This window comes from Oncorhynchus clarkii, chromosome 15 (assembly GCF_045791955.1).
Source record: "Oncorhynchus clarkii lewisi isolate Uvic-CL-2024 chromosome 15, UVic_Ocla_1.0, whole genome shotgun sequence".
Classification (NCBI taxonomy): domain Eukaryota; kingdom Metazoa; phylum Chordata; class Actinopteri; order Salmoniformes; family Salmonidae; genus Oncorhynchus; species Oncorhynchus clarkii.
Genome location: NC_092161.1, coordinates 15181136 through 15198252, shown reverse-complemented (window position 1 = coordinate 15198252; position 17117 = coordinate 15181136). Strand labels below are relative to the sequence as shown.

Below are 17117 nucleotides of genomic sequence, written 5' to 3'. Positions count from 1 at the left end.
ACACAGTTGACGAGCTTATTTCTCCAGTCAGTTGTTCGAATGGAGCTAGGAGTGTGTTCATGGTTTCAATGAGAGTCCACTGGTTTGTACTGATTGTTACAGGTAACTCATAGTCGGCTGCGTACACACCAAGCACTCGTTTTTGTTCCAGCAGGCTCTCCATCATATAAAAAGTACTGTTCCATCTGGTGGAAACGTCTTTTCGTTTTCACTCCAAGCTGCTCCTCTGTTGCTTGCAAACGGCTGTATGCTAGCTGTGTGTTTTAAAATGACCCACTAACTTCCTACCTGTTGCCACTGTGTCAGATATGCATGGCAAACTGGTGACCCCGCATTCTTCCAAAGCCTTTGTCATGCTACGTGATAATGCACGTAACACAGCGTGTACTTTGTTCTTGGGGATTTTCCAAGTTTCAAACATTGAAATGGCAGCAGCGGTATGAGAACCAGCACATAATTTTTATTTTATTTATTTAAAAAAAATTGTACCCCCTTTTTCCCCCCAATTTCGCGGTATCCAATTGTTAGTAATTACGATCTTGCCTCATCGCTACAACTCCCATATGGGCTCGGGAGAGACGAAGGTCGAAAGCCATCACTACTCATAAAGTACTACTCATAAAGTACCTTAGGATCACTCACTACTCATAAAGTACCTTAGGATCACTCACTACTCATAAAGTACCTTAGGATCACTCACTACTCATAAAGTACCTTAGGATCACTCACTACTCATAAAGTACCTTAGGATCACTCACTACTCATAAAGTACCTTAGGATCACTCACTACTCATAAAGTACCTTAGGTACCTTAGGATCACTCACTACTCATAAAGTACCTTAGGATCACTCACTACTCATAAAGTACCTTAGGATCACTCACTACTCATAAAGTACCTTAGGATCACTCACTACTCATGAAGTACCTTAGGATCACTCACTACTCATAAAGTACCTTAGGATCACTCACTACTCATAAAGCGTCCTCTGAAACACAGCCCAACCAAGCCGCACTGCTTCTTAACACAGCACGCATCCAACCCGGAAGCCAGCCAGAATGGAGAAAGACTCATTGAAATCACTTAGAATGGATGTGTTGCCACCCAGGGATCACTCACTACTCATAAAGTACCTTAGGATCACTCACTACTCATAAAGTACCTTAGGATCACTCACTACTCATAAAGTACCTTAGGATCACTCACTACTCATAAAGTACCTTAGGATCACTCACTACTCATAAAGTACCTTAGGATCACTCACTACTCATAAAGTACCTTAGGATCACTCACTACTCATAAAGTACCTTAGGATCACTCACTACTCATAAAGTACCTTAGGATCACTCACTACTCATAAAGTACCTTAGGATCACTCACTACTCATAAAGTACCTTAGGATCACTCACTACTCATAAAGTACCTTAGGATCACTCACTACTCATGAAGTACCTTAGGATCACTCACTACTCATAAATGTAGAACCTTTATTATTCAAAAACATTAAATACAGTCAAATAACGTCACACTGTCCAATAAAAAAAATAAAAAATGCTGATATGATATTTTGGCCATATCGCCCTGCCCTACACACACACACACACACACACACACACACACACACACACACACACACACACACACACACACACAGAGCGCTGAGGGGATCGATAAATGAGGGGGTCAATACATTCATCAACTTTGAGACACCATAACTTGAGTGGTAGGACATGAAAATTAGCACAATATTCGTATTGATATTTACACAGACATACGCACACAAACCATGACTAATGCTTCCCCCTTTCTTTCTCACTCTCACACACACACACACGTTAAAAGATATGGATGTGCGTGGTGGTGCTAGTTGAAGGGGAGAGTGTGTGGTGGGTCTCCGCCTGTCTCTAGAGCAGTGTTCTAGGTTTAAAAGTGCTTCTGGTCGACCTTGAATAAAAAATAACTTAGATTTTTTTGCAATTACCCTATGGAAGCATGTGGCTTATTTCAACTCCAGTATTCCCTACTCACTCACTCACTCACTCACACATTCTATGGAGTCACAGTGTACCGCTATAGATCTCTGTCCTACTGTGTGTTTGCTCGTATACACTTGTGTGTGTAGAGGGGGATCAGATTCCAGAGGGTCTGAATTCTTGAGAAAATACTTTCAATGCTTGACTAACTGCTCTCTCTTTCTCCCCTCTCTCTATTTCTCTCCCTCTTTCCATTTCTTTCTTGCTCTCTCTCTCTCCCTCTCTCTCTCTTTCTCTCTCTCTATTGCTCTCTCCCTATTTGTATTTCTCTCTCTCCCTCTCTCTATTTCTCTCTCCCTATTTCTATTTCTCTCTCCAGGACCCAGCTGGTATATTTGAACTAGTGGAGTTGGTGGGAAATGGAACCTACGGTCAGGTCTACAAGGTAAGACACACCCCTCACCACACACTCAACCTATCAGACAGGAGTGTGCCTGATGACTCCTCCCACATGAGCTCTGATCAACCAAAAACAGGCAGGTCAGCTCTGTCACCTTCCCTTGAACTGTAACGAGTTGCCAATGAGAGGAGAGAGTTGATTACTTTTTGACATGTATTTTTTTTACTTCAGGGCACAGTCCAGAAACAACCCCTAGCCCCTAAACCCAGGCACTTGTCAGCTAGTATTTCATACCTATTCAATATACATTAAGGGTAAGGCAATTCCACAGTAACAGAATGACGCTGAGACTTCTATTCCTCACTTTAAAATGTATGCCAAACAAAACACATTGTTTTCAAAGTTAAACAAGCCATATGCAGAAAGACTACTTTGAACAATTTCCACAAAGTTTTACAAAAAAAACAAATTTACTCGAAGAGCAGTGCAGATGTAAAGTTTGGTAACAGAATGATTGTAAAATCACCCTGAGCTTTTAATGTGACCAAGTTTTCCAAAAACGGTTAAATATCTACTCAGAATTAAGATCACAAGATTTTCGCAGAAAGAATGGGGTGTCGGCTACGACATGACACCTTGAGTTAGAAAAACATATATTCAGTAAGGGAAGTGGATTAACACTCTGTAAAATAATGACGCAGCGAATAACATCATGGCTCCCTGAACTGTACAGAAATGCATCATTATGTATGTCATCCTGTCTATCCTGACTAGCAAAGGTAGAACAATTTAATATCCTTTTTTGCATGTTTGGGTATTATTCACACACAAATAATTATTCTAATGAGCTTCACTGCAAAACATAGAAGTAAGTCTATGTTTCACAAGTGTGGGCATCACAGTATAGTTTAGTAAAGTACAGTAGAGTTCATTACAATACAGTACATTGTACTATAGTGTACTGAACTCTACTCTACTGACCTATACTGTACTCCAACTTTCTGTACTGTAAATCTACTGTACTCTTCTGTACTGGGGAGTGTGCTTTCCAAACTTGTGAAACAGACGTCTATGATTGGTTCAGATTTGAACTGACGAAATTCTATGGACGTCCGGTGTTGTTCGGTGCTCAGTGGGTGATTGGGCGGCAGTGCTTAATTTGAGCCAGATACTGCCGGAACAGGATCCGGTAACTTTGTTTTCGAACTGTTTAGTTACGGAATCTATTTGACCAGATCCGGTATCTGTCATGGAACATTTTATTTGAACTTTTTGCAATGTAAAACTTCAAATGAAAGAGATCAAAGTTCATTCGAGTTGTCTCTAAATTGTTAATTATTCTGTCCCCGTAATGTGAAAAAAATTGATTTCTAGCTTATGATTTGAGCAACATTGCAACCTATGTTTGAGACCAACCTGTGGCCATGTGAGAAGCGCGTGTCTCTCAAAGAACGAGAATGACATTCACTTTCTATGATCTCTCTCTGCTCTGATAGACATCAGCTTGCAAGGCAAAGGGGGGCTATTTGAAGAATCTCAAATATAAAATATAGTTTGATTTCTTTAACACTTTTTTGGGTTACTACACGATTCCATAGGTGTTATTTCATAGTGTGATGTCTTCACTATTATTCTACAATGTAGAAAATAGTAAAAATAAAGAAAACATTGAATGAGTAGGTGTTCTAAAACTTTAGACCGGTAGTGTATATCATTTATCCAGGATTCTGGAGTCTTACGTCAGAATTAGATGTTCAATATTTCATAAACTGACTGAGGGCAAATCAATTCTGAAAAACTAAATATGTTGTTATTAGTTGGCAGCCCCCCCCCCCCCCCCCCCCCTCCCGCTGCTATCACAGCCTCCACTCGTCAGGGAAATCTTTCCACTAGATGTTGGAACATTGCTGCCAGGACTTGCTTCCATTCAACCATGAGCATTAGTGAGTTCGGGCACTAATGATGGGTGATTCCAATTCATCCCAAAGGTGTTCGATGGGGTTGAGGTCAGGGCTCTGTGCAGGCCAGTCAAGTTCTTCCACACCGATGTCGACATATAATTTCTGTATGGGCCTTGCTTTGTGCATGGGGGCATTGTCATGCTGAAACAGGAAAGGGCCTTCCCCAAACTTTTGCCACAAAGTTGGAAACACAGAATTATCTAGAATGTCATTGTATGCTGTAGTGTTAACATTTCCCTTCACTGGAACCAAGGGGCCTGAACCATAAAAAATAGCCCCAGACCATTATTCCTCCTCCACCAAACTTTACAGTTGGCACTATGCATTGGGCAGGTAGCATTCTCCTGGCGTCTGCCAAACCCAGATTCATCAGTTGGACTGCCAGATGGTGAAGTGAAAACGGCATTTCCACTGCTCCAATGGCGGCGAGCTTTACACCACTCCAACCGACGCTTGCCATTGCACATGGTGATCTTAGGCTTGTGTGCGACTGCTCGGCCATGGAAACCCATTTCATGAATCTCCTACGAACAGTTATTGTGCTAATGTTCCTTCCAGGGGCAGTTTGGAACTCGGTAGTGAGTGTTGCAACCAAGGACAGAAGATTTTTACGCGCTGTGAGCTTGTGTGGCCTACCACTTTGTGGCTGAGCCATTGTTGCTCCTAGACATTTTCCCTTCTCAACAGCACTTACAGTTGACAGTTGACCGGGGCAGCTCTAACAGGACAGAAATTTGACGAACTGACTTGTTGGAAAGGTGGTATTGAAGGTATGAAGGTGCCACGTTGAAAGTTACTGAGCTCTTCAGTAAGCCCGTTCTACTGCCAATGTTTGTCTATGGAAATTGCATGGCTGTGTGCTCGATTGTCAGCAACCAGTGTGACTGAAATAGCCATATCCCCTCATTTGAAGGCGTGTCCACATACTTTTGTATATATAGTGTAGCTAGGTAAGTAAGTTAGGCTAACCAACTAACAAGCCTATTGAAAACACCAGGGGTTGGAGTTAGGGTTTGTTTTTGGATAAGGCTCAGGTTCATGTGGTTGCAGTGAACTCTCTCTGCCAGTGACTTGACAGGGGACTGTACAGGGAGTCAGGCAGCGATAGGTGGTTAGTGTGAAGATGTTGGCTTGTTTGTTTCCATGTTATCTAGCTTTTCACTAGAAGAGTGTTGTTTTGTAGGCCTCATAGCCCCTTCTATCTCTCTCTCTCTCTGACTGGCGTGTGGGTTCTTGTCAGTAAGGGAAGCAGGTAACCGTACTCAGGGGGGTCACACACACACACACACACACACACACACACACACACACACACACACACACACACACACACACACACACACACACACACACACACACACACACACACACAGTAGGAAGGATGTTTGTCTCTGTTTACCACTTCATTGTCATTCTATCAGATTCATTCTCTTATCTATTTCTATATCTATGTTTCAAGTATTGTTTTATCTGTTCTACGCTGAGTGGACAAAACATTAGGAACACCCGCTCTTTCCATGACATGACATGACACCAGGTGAAAGCTATGATCCCTCACTTGTTAAAAACACTTCAATAAGTGTAGAGGAAGTGGAGGAAACGGATTAAAGAAAGATTTTAAAGCCTTGAGACATAGATTGTGTATGTGTTCCATTGAGGGTGAATGAGCAAGACGAAAGCTAAGTGGTGTTGAACGGGGTAGGGTAGTAGGTGCCAGGCGCACCGGTTTGTGTGTCAAACTGAAACGCTGCTGTTTTTTTCACGCTCAACAGTTTCCTGTGTGTATCAAGAATGGCCCACCATCCAAAGGACATCCAGCCAACTTGACACAACTGTGGGAAGCATTGGGGTCAACATGGGCCACACTTTAGACACCTTGTAGAATCAATGTCCCAACAAATTGAGGCTGTTCTGAGGGTGAAAGGGGGTGCAACTAAATATTAGGAAGGTGTTCTTAATGTTTTGTAGACTCAGTGTATATTTCCATATCTTTTGTTTTAACCCCTTACATTTGTGGGATTTAGCCTATATGGATAGGGTTAGATTTAAATGTTTCTTACAGAACAAATATGGAAAGTATAACCAAGGCTATTAGACTGAAGGTGAGGACGCTACCGTTTATCTGACACTAGACTGGATCCAAACATCACACTGTTGAATTTACTGTACTTTTCACCGCATTTGTTGATAACAAAATCTGAAAATACCCAGAATACATTACATAAGACCCCCAAAATGTACAAGGGTTTGAGTGAGAGGTCTAACTGGGGTCTTCAAGTGGCCTCACACCTCACCCACATTTGTAAAGTTCCTGAGTCATTTCAATGCACTTTTATGACTCAAAGAAGAGTCTTCAACTATAAGGTTCTCTTGGAGTTCTCCTAACTGTGCCGTTGAGGAACTAGAGCGAGCACACTTTTTAGTTGTTTTGTGTGGAACACAGTCCTGCATCTCCGCCATCACACAATTACTGTTGTGTTAAAAACGGTCCATTTTTAAAATCACAATCTGGGTCAGGTGGGCATCATTCTATTGCCAAAATGTCTATCTAAATGATAACATACAATCTTAGTGTTAGGCTTTCACAAAGCAGTTCAGAGAAGCAGATGGTCATTTTGGTGCACATGGGATGGAGTGATGAGGGCATTCAGATGGGTGGTCCGCATCAAATGTTCTTCCCAATACAACAAACAGGCTCCTTGTGTTCAGGACAACCCAGGGTATAATGCTACGTCATCCGTTACTGTTCCATATCAAGCATAGCGATCAATAGCGTTGACACTGTATTTTACACCAGTTTTATGATATGGACCTTTGGCTTGCTTGTATGACATCAAAACAGTCATCTTTCAAACTACACCGAGTCCTCTTAATTTAAAGCTCTCCCTCACTCGGACGTTATTATTTTTTTGCAAAAACATTGCCCTATTAGCAGGAGGAATGGGGGCAACTTCTTGTCACGTGCGGTGCTCAAGTTCAGAGCAGCTGTCAGTCGAAACCCATACAGAGCTGTGAAGGGGAGACACAGAGCTCTGAGCTTGTTACTGTACAGCCACTACGTTCCAATTTAGGAGCTTATCAGTGTCCAAATCTGCACATTTTTCACCCCGTATACAGTTATGAGTGTGAAGGGCTTCTCAGGATGTAGAGTTGTCATCCAATCTGCTCCCACAGAACCATAAGCTACAAGCTTCCCAGGAAATTACACCTGATCTTGTGTTGTCTTCCTGTGTGTAATAGGCTTTCCGCATATCTGCCATTCCATTTCCGTTTCAGAGTGTGTTGTTCTCTGGCGTGCGTGTGCGTGCTCGCGACCTCGCTTCACTGGTGTTGTGTTAGGGAGAGTGAGTCTGTATGCCCAGAGCATTTAGGACAGTCAGCTACAGAACTGGACCAAGCAGAGTCCTGTCTGTCTGTCTGTCTGTCTGTCTGTCTGTCTGTCTGTCTGTCTGTCTGTCTGTGTGTCTGTGTGTCTGTGTGTCTGTCTGTGTGTGTGTCTGTGTCGGCCTGGTAGGGGAGAATGGAGTTGTGGGTCGTCAGCTGTCTCACAGCATGTCTGAACGAGATGAGAGAGAGCGAGAGAGGAGGTGGTGGTGAGAGAGCGAGAGAGAAGGGGGGAGAGAGGGGAAATGATAGAACAGTCTGGTTCAGCTTCTCTGCCTGTCAAATACAGTCAGTGTGTCTGATGCAATACTGAGAAACATACTGTATTATCTGTGTGTGTTACAGCAGTGATGTGTGAGTTCTTCCACTCTACACAGACACATGCTGACTCAATCCTCATCTTATGTTACATCTTGCTGTTTTGGGTATTATTTAACTTCCCTACTGGAGCTACCTCTGCTACATTATGTGTACAAAACATTAAGAACACCTTCCTTATATTGAGTTGCACCTCCTTTTGCACTCAGAACAGCCTCAATTCGTTGGGGCATGGACTCTACAAGGTGTTGAAAGCATTCCACAGGGACTCTGGCCCATGTTGACTCTAATGCTTCCCACAGATGTGTCAATTCGGCTGGATGTCCTTTGGGTGGTGGACAGTTCTTGATACACACAGGAAACTGTGTGAAAATCCCAGCAGCATTGCAGTTCTTTACACACTCAAACCGGGTGCACCTGGCACCTACTACCATACCCCGTTCAAAGGCACTTAAATATTTTGTCTTGCCCATTCAACCTCAGATTGTGTATGCATTCAATGTCTCAATTGTCTCAAGGCTTAAAGATCCTTGTTTAACCAGTCTCCTCCCCTTCATCTACACTGAGGTCACTTGTTAAATCAACAACACATCAAAAAGAGATCATAGACTGACCAGGTGAATCCAGGGGAAAGCTATGTCATGGAAATAGGTGTTCCTAATGATTTGTCCACTCTGTGTACAGATGGAGCCTTGTCAGTGGGCATCAGCAGCAGTCCTGTGTGTGCTGGCCTGCTGTCAATCAGCCATCTTGTTCAGGCTGAGAGCTGGGTGACAGTCTGTGGCTTTGGGACTAAAACACAAACCGGTTACATGATGGAACTGTTGGTAAAACTGCTTTATTTTAGATACTCATCTCTCTCTCTCTCTCTCTCTCTCTCTCTCTCTCTCTCTGTCTCTGTCTCTGTCTCTGTCTCTGTCTCTGTCTCTCTGTCTCTCTCTATGTCTCTGACTCTCAGGGTCGCCATGTCAAAACTGGCCAGCTTGCCGCTATCAAAGTTATGGACGTCACTGGCGTAAGTCACAGACGCACACAAAACCGGAAAAACACAAAACTAATTTGAGAAATCCCAAATCCTGTCGACTGTGTTTGTGTACCACTCTAAGGTGTGTGTGTGTGTGTTCCAGGATGAGGAAGAGGAGATTAAAGCAGAGATCAACATGTTGAAGAAGTACAGCCATCATTGGAACATTGCTACCTATTACGGTGCCTTCGTCAAGAAGAATCCTCCTGGCATCGACGACCAGCTATGGGTACGTATGCCTGTGTGAGTGAGTGCTGTTCAGTTTGGTGTGTGTTAATCCCACTCTCTCTCTCTCTCTCTCTCTGTCTCTGTAGTTGGTGATGGAGTTCTGTGGGGCAGGCTCGGTGACAGATCTGATTAAGAACACCAAGGGGAACTCTCTGAAGGAGGAGTGGACTGCCTACATCTGCCGAGAGATCCTCAGGGTAGAATTCAGTTAAATTCAACAGGTCACACATTTTGCTGCTGTTATGGCACACTGTGGAATTTCACCCAGTAGATATGAGAGTTTATCAAAACTGGATTTGTATTCTAATTATTTGTGGGTATGTGTAATCTGAGGGAAATATGTGTCTCTAATATGGTCATACATTGGGCAGGAGGTTAGGAAGTGCAGCTCAGTTTCCACCTCATTTTGTGGGCAGTGTGCACATAGCCTGTCTTCTCTTGAGAACCAAGTCTGCCTACGGCGGCCTTTTTCAATAGCAAGGCTATGCTCAGTGAGTCTGTATGTAACGGATGTGAAACGGCTAGCTAGTTAGCGGTGGTGCCGTCGGTGACATCACTTGCTCTGAGACCTTGAAGTAGTGGTTCCCCTTGCTCTGCAAGGGCCGTGGCTTTTGTGGAGCGATGTGTAACGGTGCTTTGTGGGTGACTGTTGTTGATGTGTGCAGAGGGTCCCTGGTTCGCGCCCGGGTATGGGCGAGGGGACGGTCTAAAGTTATACTGTTACATGTACATAATCTAAGCTTTCCTTAATTTTGAGTCAGTCACAGTGGTCAGGTATTCTGCCACTGTGTACTCTCTGTTAAGGGCCAAAAAGCATTCTAGTTTGCTTAGTTTTTTGTTAATTCTTGTGTCAACTAATTCTCTTTTGGTTTTCTCATGATTTGGTTGGGTGTAATTGTGTTGCTGTCCTGGGGCTCTGTGGGGTCCGTTTGTGTTTGTGAACAGAGCCCCGGGGCCAACTTTCTTAAGGGACTCTTCTCCATGTTCATCCCTCTATAGGTGATGGCTTTATCAAATCAAGTTTTTTGGTCACATACACATATTTAGCAGGTGTTATTGCAGGTATAGCGAAATGCTTGTGTCCTAGCTCAACCAGTGCAGCAGTATCTAACAATTCACAACACACTAATCTAAAATAATGGGATTATATATAAATATTAGATTGAGCAATGTCAGAGTGGCATTGACTGAAATACAGTAGAATATAATACAGTATATACTTATGAGATGAGTAAAGCAGCATGTAAACATTGTGTTCCATTATTAAAGTGGCCAGTGTTCCATTATTAAAGTGGCCAGTGTTCCATTATTAAAGTGACTAGTGTTCCATTATTAAAGTGACTAGTGTTCCATTATTAAAGTGGCCAGTGTTCCATTATTAAAGTGACTAGTGTTCCATTATTAAAGTGACTAGTGTTCCATTATTAAAGTGGCCAGTGTTCCATTATTAAAGTGACTAGTGTTCCATTATTAAAGTGACTAGTGTTCCATTATTAAAGTGGCCAGTGTTCCATTATTAAAGTGACCAGTGTTCCATTATTAAAGTGACTAGTGTTCCATTATTAAAGTGACTAGTGTTCCATTATTAAAGTGACTAGTGTTCCATTATTAGTGACTAGTGTTCCATCATTAAAGTGACTAGTGTTCCATTATTAAAGTGACTAGTGTTCCATTATTAAAGTGACTAGTGTTCCATTATTAATGACTAGTGTTCCATTATTAAAGTGACTAGTGTTCCATTATTAAAGTGACTAGTGTTCCATTATTAAAGTGGCCAGTGATTCCAAGTCTATAGCAGCCTCTAAGGTGCAGGGTTACATAACTGGGTGGAAGCCAGCTAGTGATGGCTATTTAACAGTCTGATGGCCTTGAGATAGAAGCTGTTTTTCAGTCTCTCAGTCCCAGCTTTAATGCACCTGTACTGACCTTCCCTTCTGGATGATAGCAGGGTGAACAGGCAGTGGCTCGGGTGGTTAATGTCCTTGATAATCTTTTTGACCTTCCTGTGACATCGGGTGCTGTAGGTGTCTTGGAGGGCAGGCAGTGTGCTCCCGATGGTGCGTTGGGAAGACAGCACCACCCTCTGGAGAGCCCTGAGGTTGTGGGTGGTGCAGTTGCCGTACCAGACGGTGATACATCCTGACAGGATGCTCTCAATTGTGCATCTGTAAAAGTTTGAGTGTTTTAGGTGACAGGCCAAATTTCTTCAGCCTCCTGAGGTTGAAGAGAAGCTTTTGCGCCTTCTTCACTACACTGTCTGTGTGGATGGACCAATTCAGTTTGTCCGTCTACGCCAAGGAACTCAAAGCTTTCCACCTTCTCCACTGCGGTCCTGTCGATGTGGATAGGGGTGTGCTACCTCTGCTGTTTTGGTAATCAGACCCTCTACTGTTGTGTCGTCTGCAAACTTGATGATTGAGTTGGAGGCGTGCGTGGCCACACAGTCATGGGTGAACAGGGAGTACAGGAGGGGGCTGAGCACGCATCCCTTGTGGTGCTCCAGTGTTGAGGATCAGCGGAGTGAAGGTGATGTTCGGGCGGTGCACAATTGGCTCAGCGTCGTCCGGATTTGGCTGTGGTAGACTGTCATTGTAAGGGGATACGATCTTTAACTAGCCTATCAAAGCACTTCATGATGACAGAAGTGAGTGCTACGGGGCGATAGTCATTTAGTTCAGTTACCTTTGCTTTCTTGGGTACAGGAACAATGATGGACATCTTGAATTGGGGACAGCAGACTGGGATAGGGAGAGATTGAATATGTCCGTAAACCATCCAGCCAGCTTGTGGAAGGTTTGGGAGGTTATGGTAGGTTTGGGAATCACTTCCTTTTAGGTGGTTGTAGAATTGAACAGCTCTTTTCTGGATTTTGATAATTAGAGGGTATTGTCGTGGAGGATCGTTACAAAATATAACACTTACAAGAACTTGTGAATTCAATATAGGCTTTTAATACAAACATATCAGAAGCCTAGATGGTCCGCGGAACACACCCTTTTCCAGAGCACTGGCTCTGTTTTTATACACATACAACATATGAGTCCATCCCACATGCAAATGAAGTTACTTCCCTCAGTCCATCTGCCACCATTATCTTTCAATCTGTGCTTCCTGCTTGTGCACGCGCAATAACGCCCATATCTGCTTTCAGTCAAGTTATAATGGTGACAGGACCTCTTCATGTACCAAAAATAATACATGCCCATCTTATGCTATGGGCCCCTTATGTTTTAGCTTGGTGTGTTCTTTGGTATGTATGTCCTTATTAGGACTAGTAGACTGTGTCTCTTCTCTTCATGTCCTAAAAATATATGCCCTATTGTAGCGGTATTTATTACTATTTATATGTCTATAGTCCATCCGTTGGTCATTTGGCTGACCCCCTCCTTTGTATGTCCCTCTGACCTTGGTATGTCCAGCTGTCCTATGCTCTCATGGCCTTACTTTGGTTTCCTGTTCTATACAATAGACAATGCATTTTACCAGAATGGCAAATGCACTCTAAGTGTATCTTCCTCTTGTGGTACAGTATTATGTTTGTCCCTATATGCACAGCTTGCTCCCATAGTATCGGCCTAATTCTGCTCTGCAAGCATTATTTGGTGTTTTACGTTGTACACAGAGGATATTTTTTGCAGAAATCTGCATGCAGAGTCTCAATATGGTGTTTGTCCCATTTTGTGAATTCTTGGTTGGTGAGCGTACCCCAGACCTCACAACCATAAAGGCCAATGGGTTCTATAACTGATTCAAGTATTTTTAGCCAGATCCTAATTGGGATGTCAAATTTCATGTTCCCTTTGATGGCATAGACTAAAAGTTCCTTCTTGCCTTGTCACCCTCTCACCTCTCATTCTCTAACTCCCCCACATCTAAAACTAATGCAATCAACATATTTGGAATGAAACCTGCTGACATTGAATAGTGATGACCTTTGAGGGCACTTTGGTGTTGAACGCTGATCTGTAGTCAAGGAATAGCCTTCTTGCATAGGTGTTCCTTTTGTCCAGGTGGGAAAGGGCAGTGTGGAGTAGAAATTGCATCATCTGTTGGGGCGGTATGCAAATTGGAGTGGGTCTAGGGTTTCTGGGATAATGGTGTTGATGTGAGCCATGAGTGCTACGGGTCGGTAGTCATTTAGGCAGGTTACCTTAGTGTTCTTGGGCACAGGGACCATGGTGGTCTGCTTGAAACGTGTTGGTATTACAGACTCAGCTAGGAACAGGTTGAAAATGGCAGTGAAGACACTTGTTGGTCAGCGCATGCTCGGAGTACACGTCCTGGAAGTCCGTCTGGCCCTGCGGCCTTGTGAATGTTGACCTGTTTAAATCAAATCAAATCAAATTTATTTATATAGCCCTTCGTACATCAGCTGATATCTCAAAGTGCTGTACAGAAACCCAGCCTAAAACCCCAAACAGCAAGCAATGCAGGTGTAGAAGCACGGTGGCTAGGAAAAACTCCCTAGAAAGGCCAAAACCTAGGAAGAAACCTAGAGAGGAACCAGGCTATGTGGGGTGGCCAGTCCTCTTCTGGCTGTGCCGGGTGGAGATTATAACAAAACATGGTCAAGATGTTCAAATGTTCATAAATGACCAGCATGGTCGAATAATAATAAGGCAGAACAGTTGAAACTGGAGCAGCAGCACAGTCAGGTCTTACTCACATCGGCTACGGAGAGCGTGATCACATTGTCGTCCAGACAGCTGATCATGCATGTTTCAGTGTTACTTGCCTCGAAGCGAGCATAGAAGTTATTTAGCTCGCCTGGTAGGCTCGTGTCACTGGGCAGCTCGCGGCTGTGCTTTCCTTTGTAGTCTGTAATGGTTTGCAAGCCCTGCCACATTAGACGAGTGTCTGAGCCGGTGTAGTACGATTTGAACTTCGTCCTGTATTGATGCTTTGCCTGTTTGATGGTTCGTCGGAGGTCATAGCAGGATTTCTTTTAAGCTTCAGGGTTAGAGTCCCGCTCCTTGAAAGCGGCAGCTCTATCCTTTAGCTCAGGGCGGATGTTGCCTGTAATCCATGGCTTCTGGTTGGGGTATGTACGTACGGTCACTGTGGGGACAACGTCATCAATGCACTTTTTGATGAAGCCAGTGACTGAAGTGGTGTACCATGGGAAGAATCCCAGAACATGTTCCAGTCTGTGCTAGCAAAACTGTTATGTAGCTTAGCATCTGCTTCATCTGACCACTTTTTTATTGACTGAGTCACTGGTGCTTCCTGCTGTTGTTTTTGCTTGTGAGTAGGAATTGGGATGATAGAATTATGGTCAGATTTGCCAAATGGAGGGAGAGCCTTGTACGCATTTCTGTGTGTGGAGTGTGCCTTATAATAACCAACAGTAATCTCTCTCTCTCTCTCTCTCTCTCTCTCTCTCTCTCTCTCTCTCTCTCTCTCTCTCTCTAGGGTCTGACCCATCTCCACCAACACAAGGTCATCCACAGAGACATCAAGGGTCAGAACGTCCTGCTGACAGAGAACGCAGAGGTCAAACTGGGTGAGACACACAGACAAACAGGAAAACAGACAGACTGGCGGACGGACAGATCAAAATGTTTCACGTGTGTGTGTGTGTGTGTGTGTGTGTGTGTGTGTGTTCCAGTGGACTTTGGAGTGAGTGCCCAGTTGGACCGTACGGTGGGGAGGAGGAACACGTTTATAGGGACGCCATATTGGATGGCTCCTGAAGTCATTGCCTGCGACGAGAACCCTGAGGCCACCTACGACTTCAAGGTACCACAGTAGGCTGTGTGTATGTCTGTTTGTGGGTTTAGTGTATTTTCCCTGGTCATCTCAATCCCTCCTAACTCCTCTCTGTCTCTCTCTGTGTCTTTCAGAGTGACCTGTGGTCTCTGGGTATTACGGCTATAGAGATGGCAGAAGGAGCACCGCGTAAGTACCAGTGCCTACCACAACACAACGTAGGCTGGCACAACAGTGGCATAACACACTATCAGACGTTGTGTGCAATGGTTGGAGGTATCATGGTTTGTTAACCCTTTCTCTCCCTCTCTGCAGCACTGTGTGACATGCACCCAATGAGAGCTCTCTTCCTCATCCCCAGAAACCCCGCCCCCAGACTCAAGTCTAAGAAGTGGTGAGTTATCACATGCACATACACACACACACACACACACTAACTGTGTTGTCTCTGTGTGTGTTCAGGTCTAAGAAGTTTCAGTCGTTCATTGAGAGTTGCTTGGTGAAGAGTCATGGTCAGAGACCCAGCACAGAACAGTTGTTGAAGCACCCCTTCATCAGAGAGCTGCCTAACGAACGACAGGTCCGCATCCAACTGAAGGACCATATCGACAGAACCAAGAAGAAACGTGGAGAGAGGGGTGAGACTGACCGCAACAGACACACACAAGCACATATGTGCACACACACACACACACACACACACACACACACACACCTGCATCCAGCTGAAGAAAAGTCGGCCAAAAGAAAACAAGAAGGTTCAGATCCAACTGGATGGTGTGTGTGTGTGTGTGTGTGTGTGTGTGTGTGTGTAACTGGTTGGTGTGTGTGTGTGTGTGTGTGTGTGTGTGTGTGTGTGTGTGTGTGTGTGTGTGTGTGTGTGTGTGTGTAACTGGTTGATGTGTGTGTGTAACTGGTGATGTGTGTGTGTAACTGGTTGATGTGTGTGTGTAACTGGTGATGTGTGTGTGTAACTGGTTGATGTGTGTGTGTAACTGGTGATGTGTGTGTGTAACTGGTTGATGTGTGTGTGTAACTGGTTGATGTGTGTGTGTGTAACTGGTTGATGTGTGTGTGTGTGTGTGTGTGTGTGTGTGTGTGTGTGTGTGTGTGTGTGTGTGTGTGTGTGTGTGTGTGTGTAACTGGTTGATGTGTGTGTGTAACTGGTTGATGTGTGTGTGTGTGTGTGTGTGTGTGTGTGTGTGTGTGTGTGTAACTGGTTGATGTGTGTGTGTAACTGGTGATGTGTGTGTGTAACTGGTTGATGTGTGTGTGTAACTGGTGATGTGTGTGTGTAACTGGTTGATGTGTGTGTGTAACTGGTGATGTGTGTGTGTAACTGGTTGATGTGTGTGTGTAACTGGTGATGTGTGTGTGTAACTGGTTGATGTGTGTGTGTAACTGGTTGATGTGTGTGTGCTGCAGATGAAACAGAGTATGAGTACAGTGGCAGTGAGGAAGAGGAGGAGGAACGGGACATGGGGGAGCCAAGGTAGGGTGTGTGTGCTTGTGCGTACATACACTAGTGTTTGCGTGTGTATTTGCCTCCAAATGTGTAGGAGAGAGATTTCCACTCATAAACCCTCCCTCTCCTATCTCTCCTCTGATTGGTCCTTGTCCAGCTCCATCATCAACGTCCCTGGAGAGTCGACGTTAAGGCGGGACTTCCTGCGGCTGCAGCTGGCCAATAAGGAGCGTTCTGAGGCTCTGCGGAGGCAGCAGTTGGAGCAACAGCAGAACGAGGAACACAAACGTCTCCTGTTGGCAGAGCGACAGAAACGCATAGAGGAGCAGAAAGAGCAGAGGAGGAGACTGGAGGAGGTAGACTGCATGCTTTTCACTCCATCATGCCCACCTGAACACAACTTTTCTGCTTCAGATGGTTTCTGTTCACATTGCATTTTCCAGCTCGGCTCAATGACATATCTGGTGACAGCTATGACGCTCTCTCTCCCTCACACTCTTTGTCTAACAGCAACAGCGTAGGGAGCGTGAGATGAGGAAGCAACAGGAGAGAGAACAGAGGAGACGCTATGAAGAGATGGAACAACTACGGAGAGATGAGGAGAGGAGGCACGCAGAGAGAGAACAGGTACACACACAGGTAACTCTCACTTATCT

At 44.3% G+C, this 17117-nt stretch overlaps 1 protein-coding gene across 20 annotated transcripts in view; it reads left to right on the top strand.

Annotated features, from left to right (window-relative positions):
* Nucleotides 1-17117, top strand: part of LOC139366938 (TRAF2 and NCK-interacting protein kinase-like) — a 74175-nt gene that overhangs the window by 20548 nt on the left and 36510 nt on the right. For 14 of the 20 annotated variants that reach the window (XM_071104716.1, XM_071104712.1, XM_071104705.1 and 11 more), the window contains exons 2-13: nucleotides 2352-2417; nucleotides 8994-9050; nucleotides 9163-9288; nucleotides 9374-9484; nucleotides 14700-14790; nucleotides 14896-15026; nucleotides 15131-15185; nucleotides 15312-15390; nucleotides 15459-15634; nucleotides 16422-16488; nucleotides 16619-16817; nucleotides 16972-17100. In XM_071104716.1, coding sequence (XP_070960817.1) covers nucleotides 2352-2417; nucleotides 8994-9050; nucleotides 9163-9288; nucleotides 9374-9484; nucleotides 14700-14790; nucleotides 14896-15026; nucleotides 15131-15185; nucleotides 15312-15390; nucleotides 15459-15634; nucleotides 16422-16488; nucleotides 16619-16817; nucleotides 16972-17100 — 1287 coding nt within the window. The remainder of the gene's footprint in view (nucleotides 1-2351; nucleotides 2418-8993; nucleotides 9051-9162; nucleotides 9289-9373; nucleotides 9485-14699; nucleotides 14791-14895; nucleotides 15027-15130; nucleotides 15186-15311; nucleotides 15391-15458; nucleotides 15635-16421; nucleotides 16489-16618; nucleotides 16818-16971; nucleotides 17101-17117) is intronic. The other 6 variants (XM_071104722.1, XM_071104707.1, XM_071104721.1 and 3 more) reach the window with 1 other exon arrangement.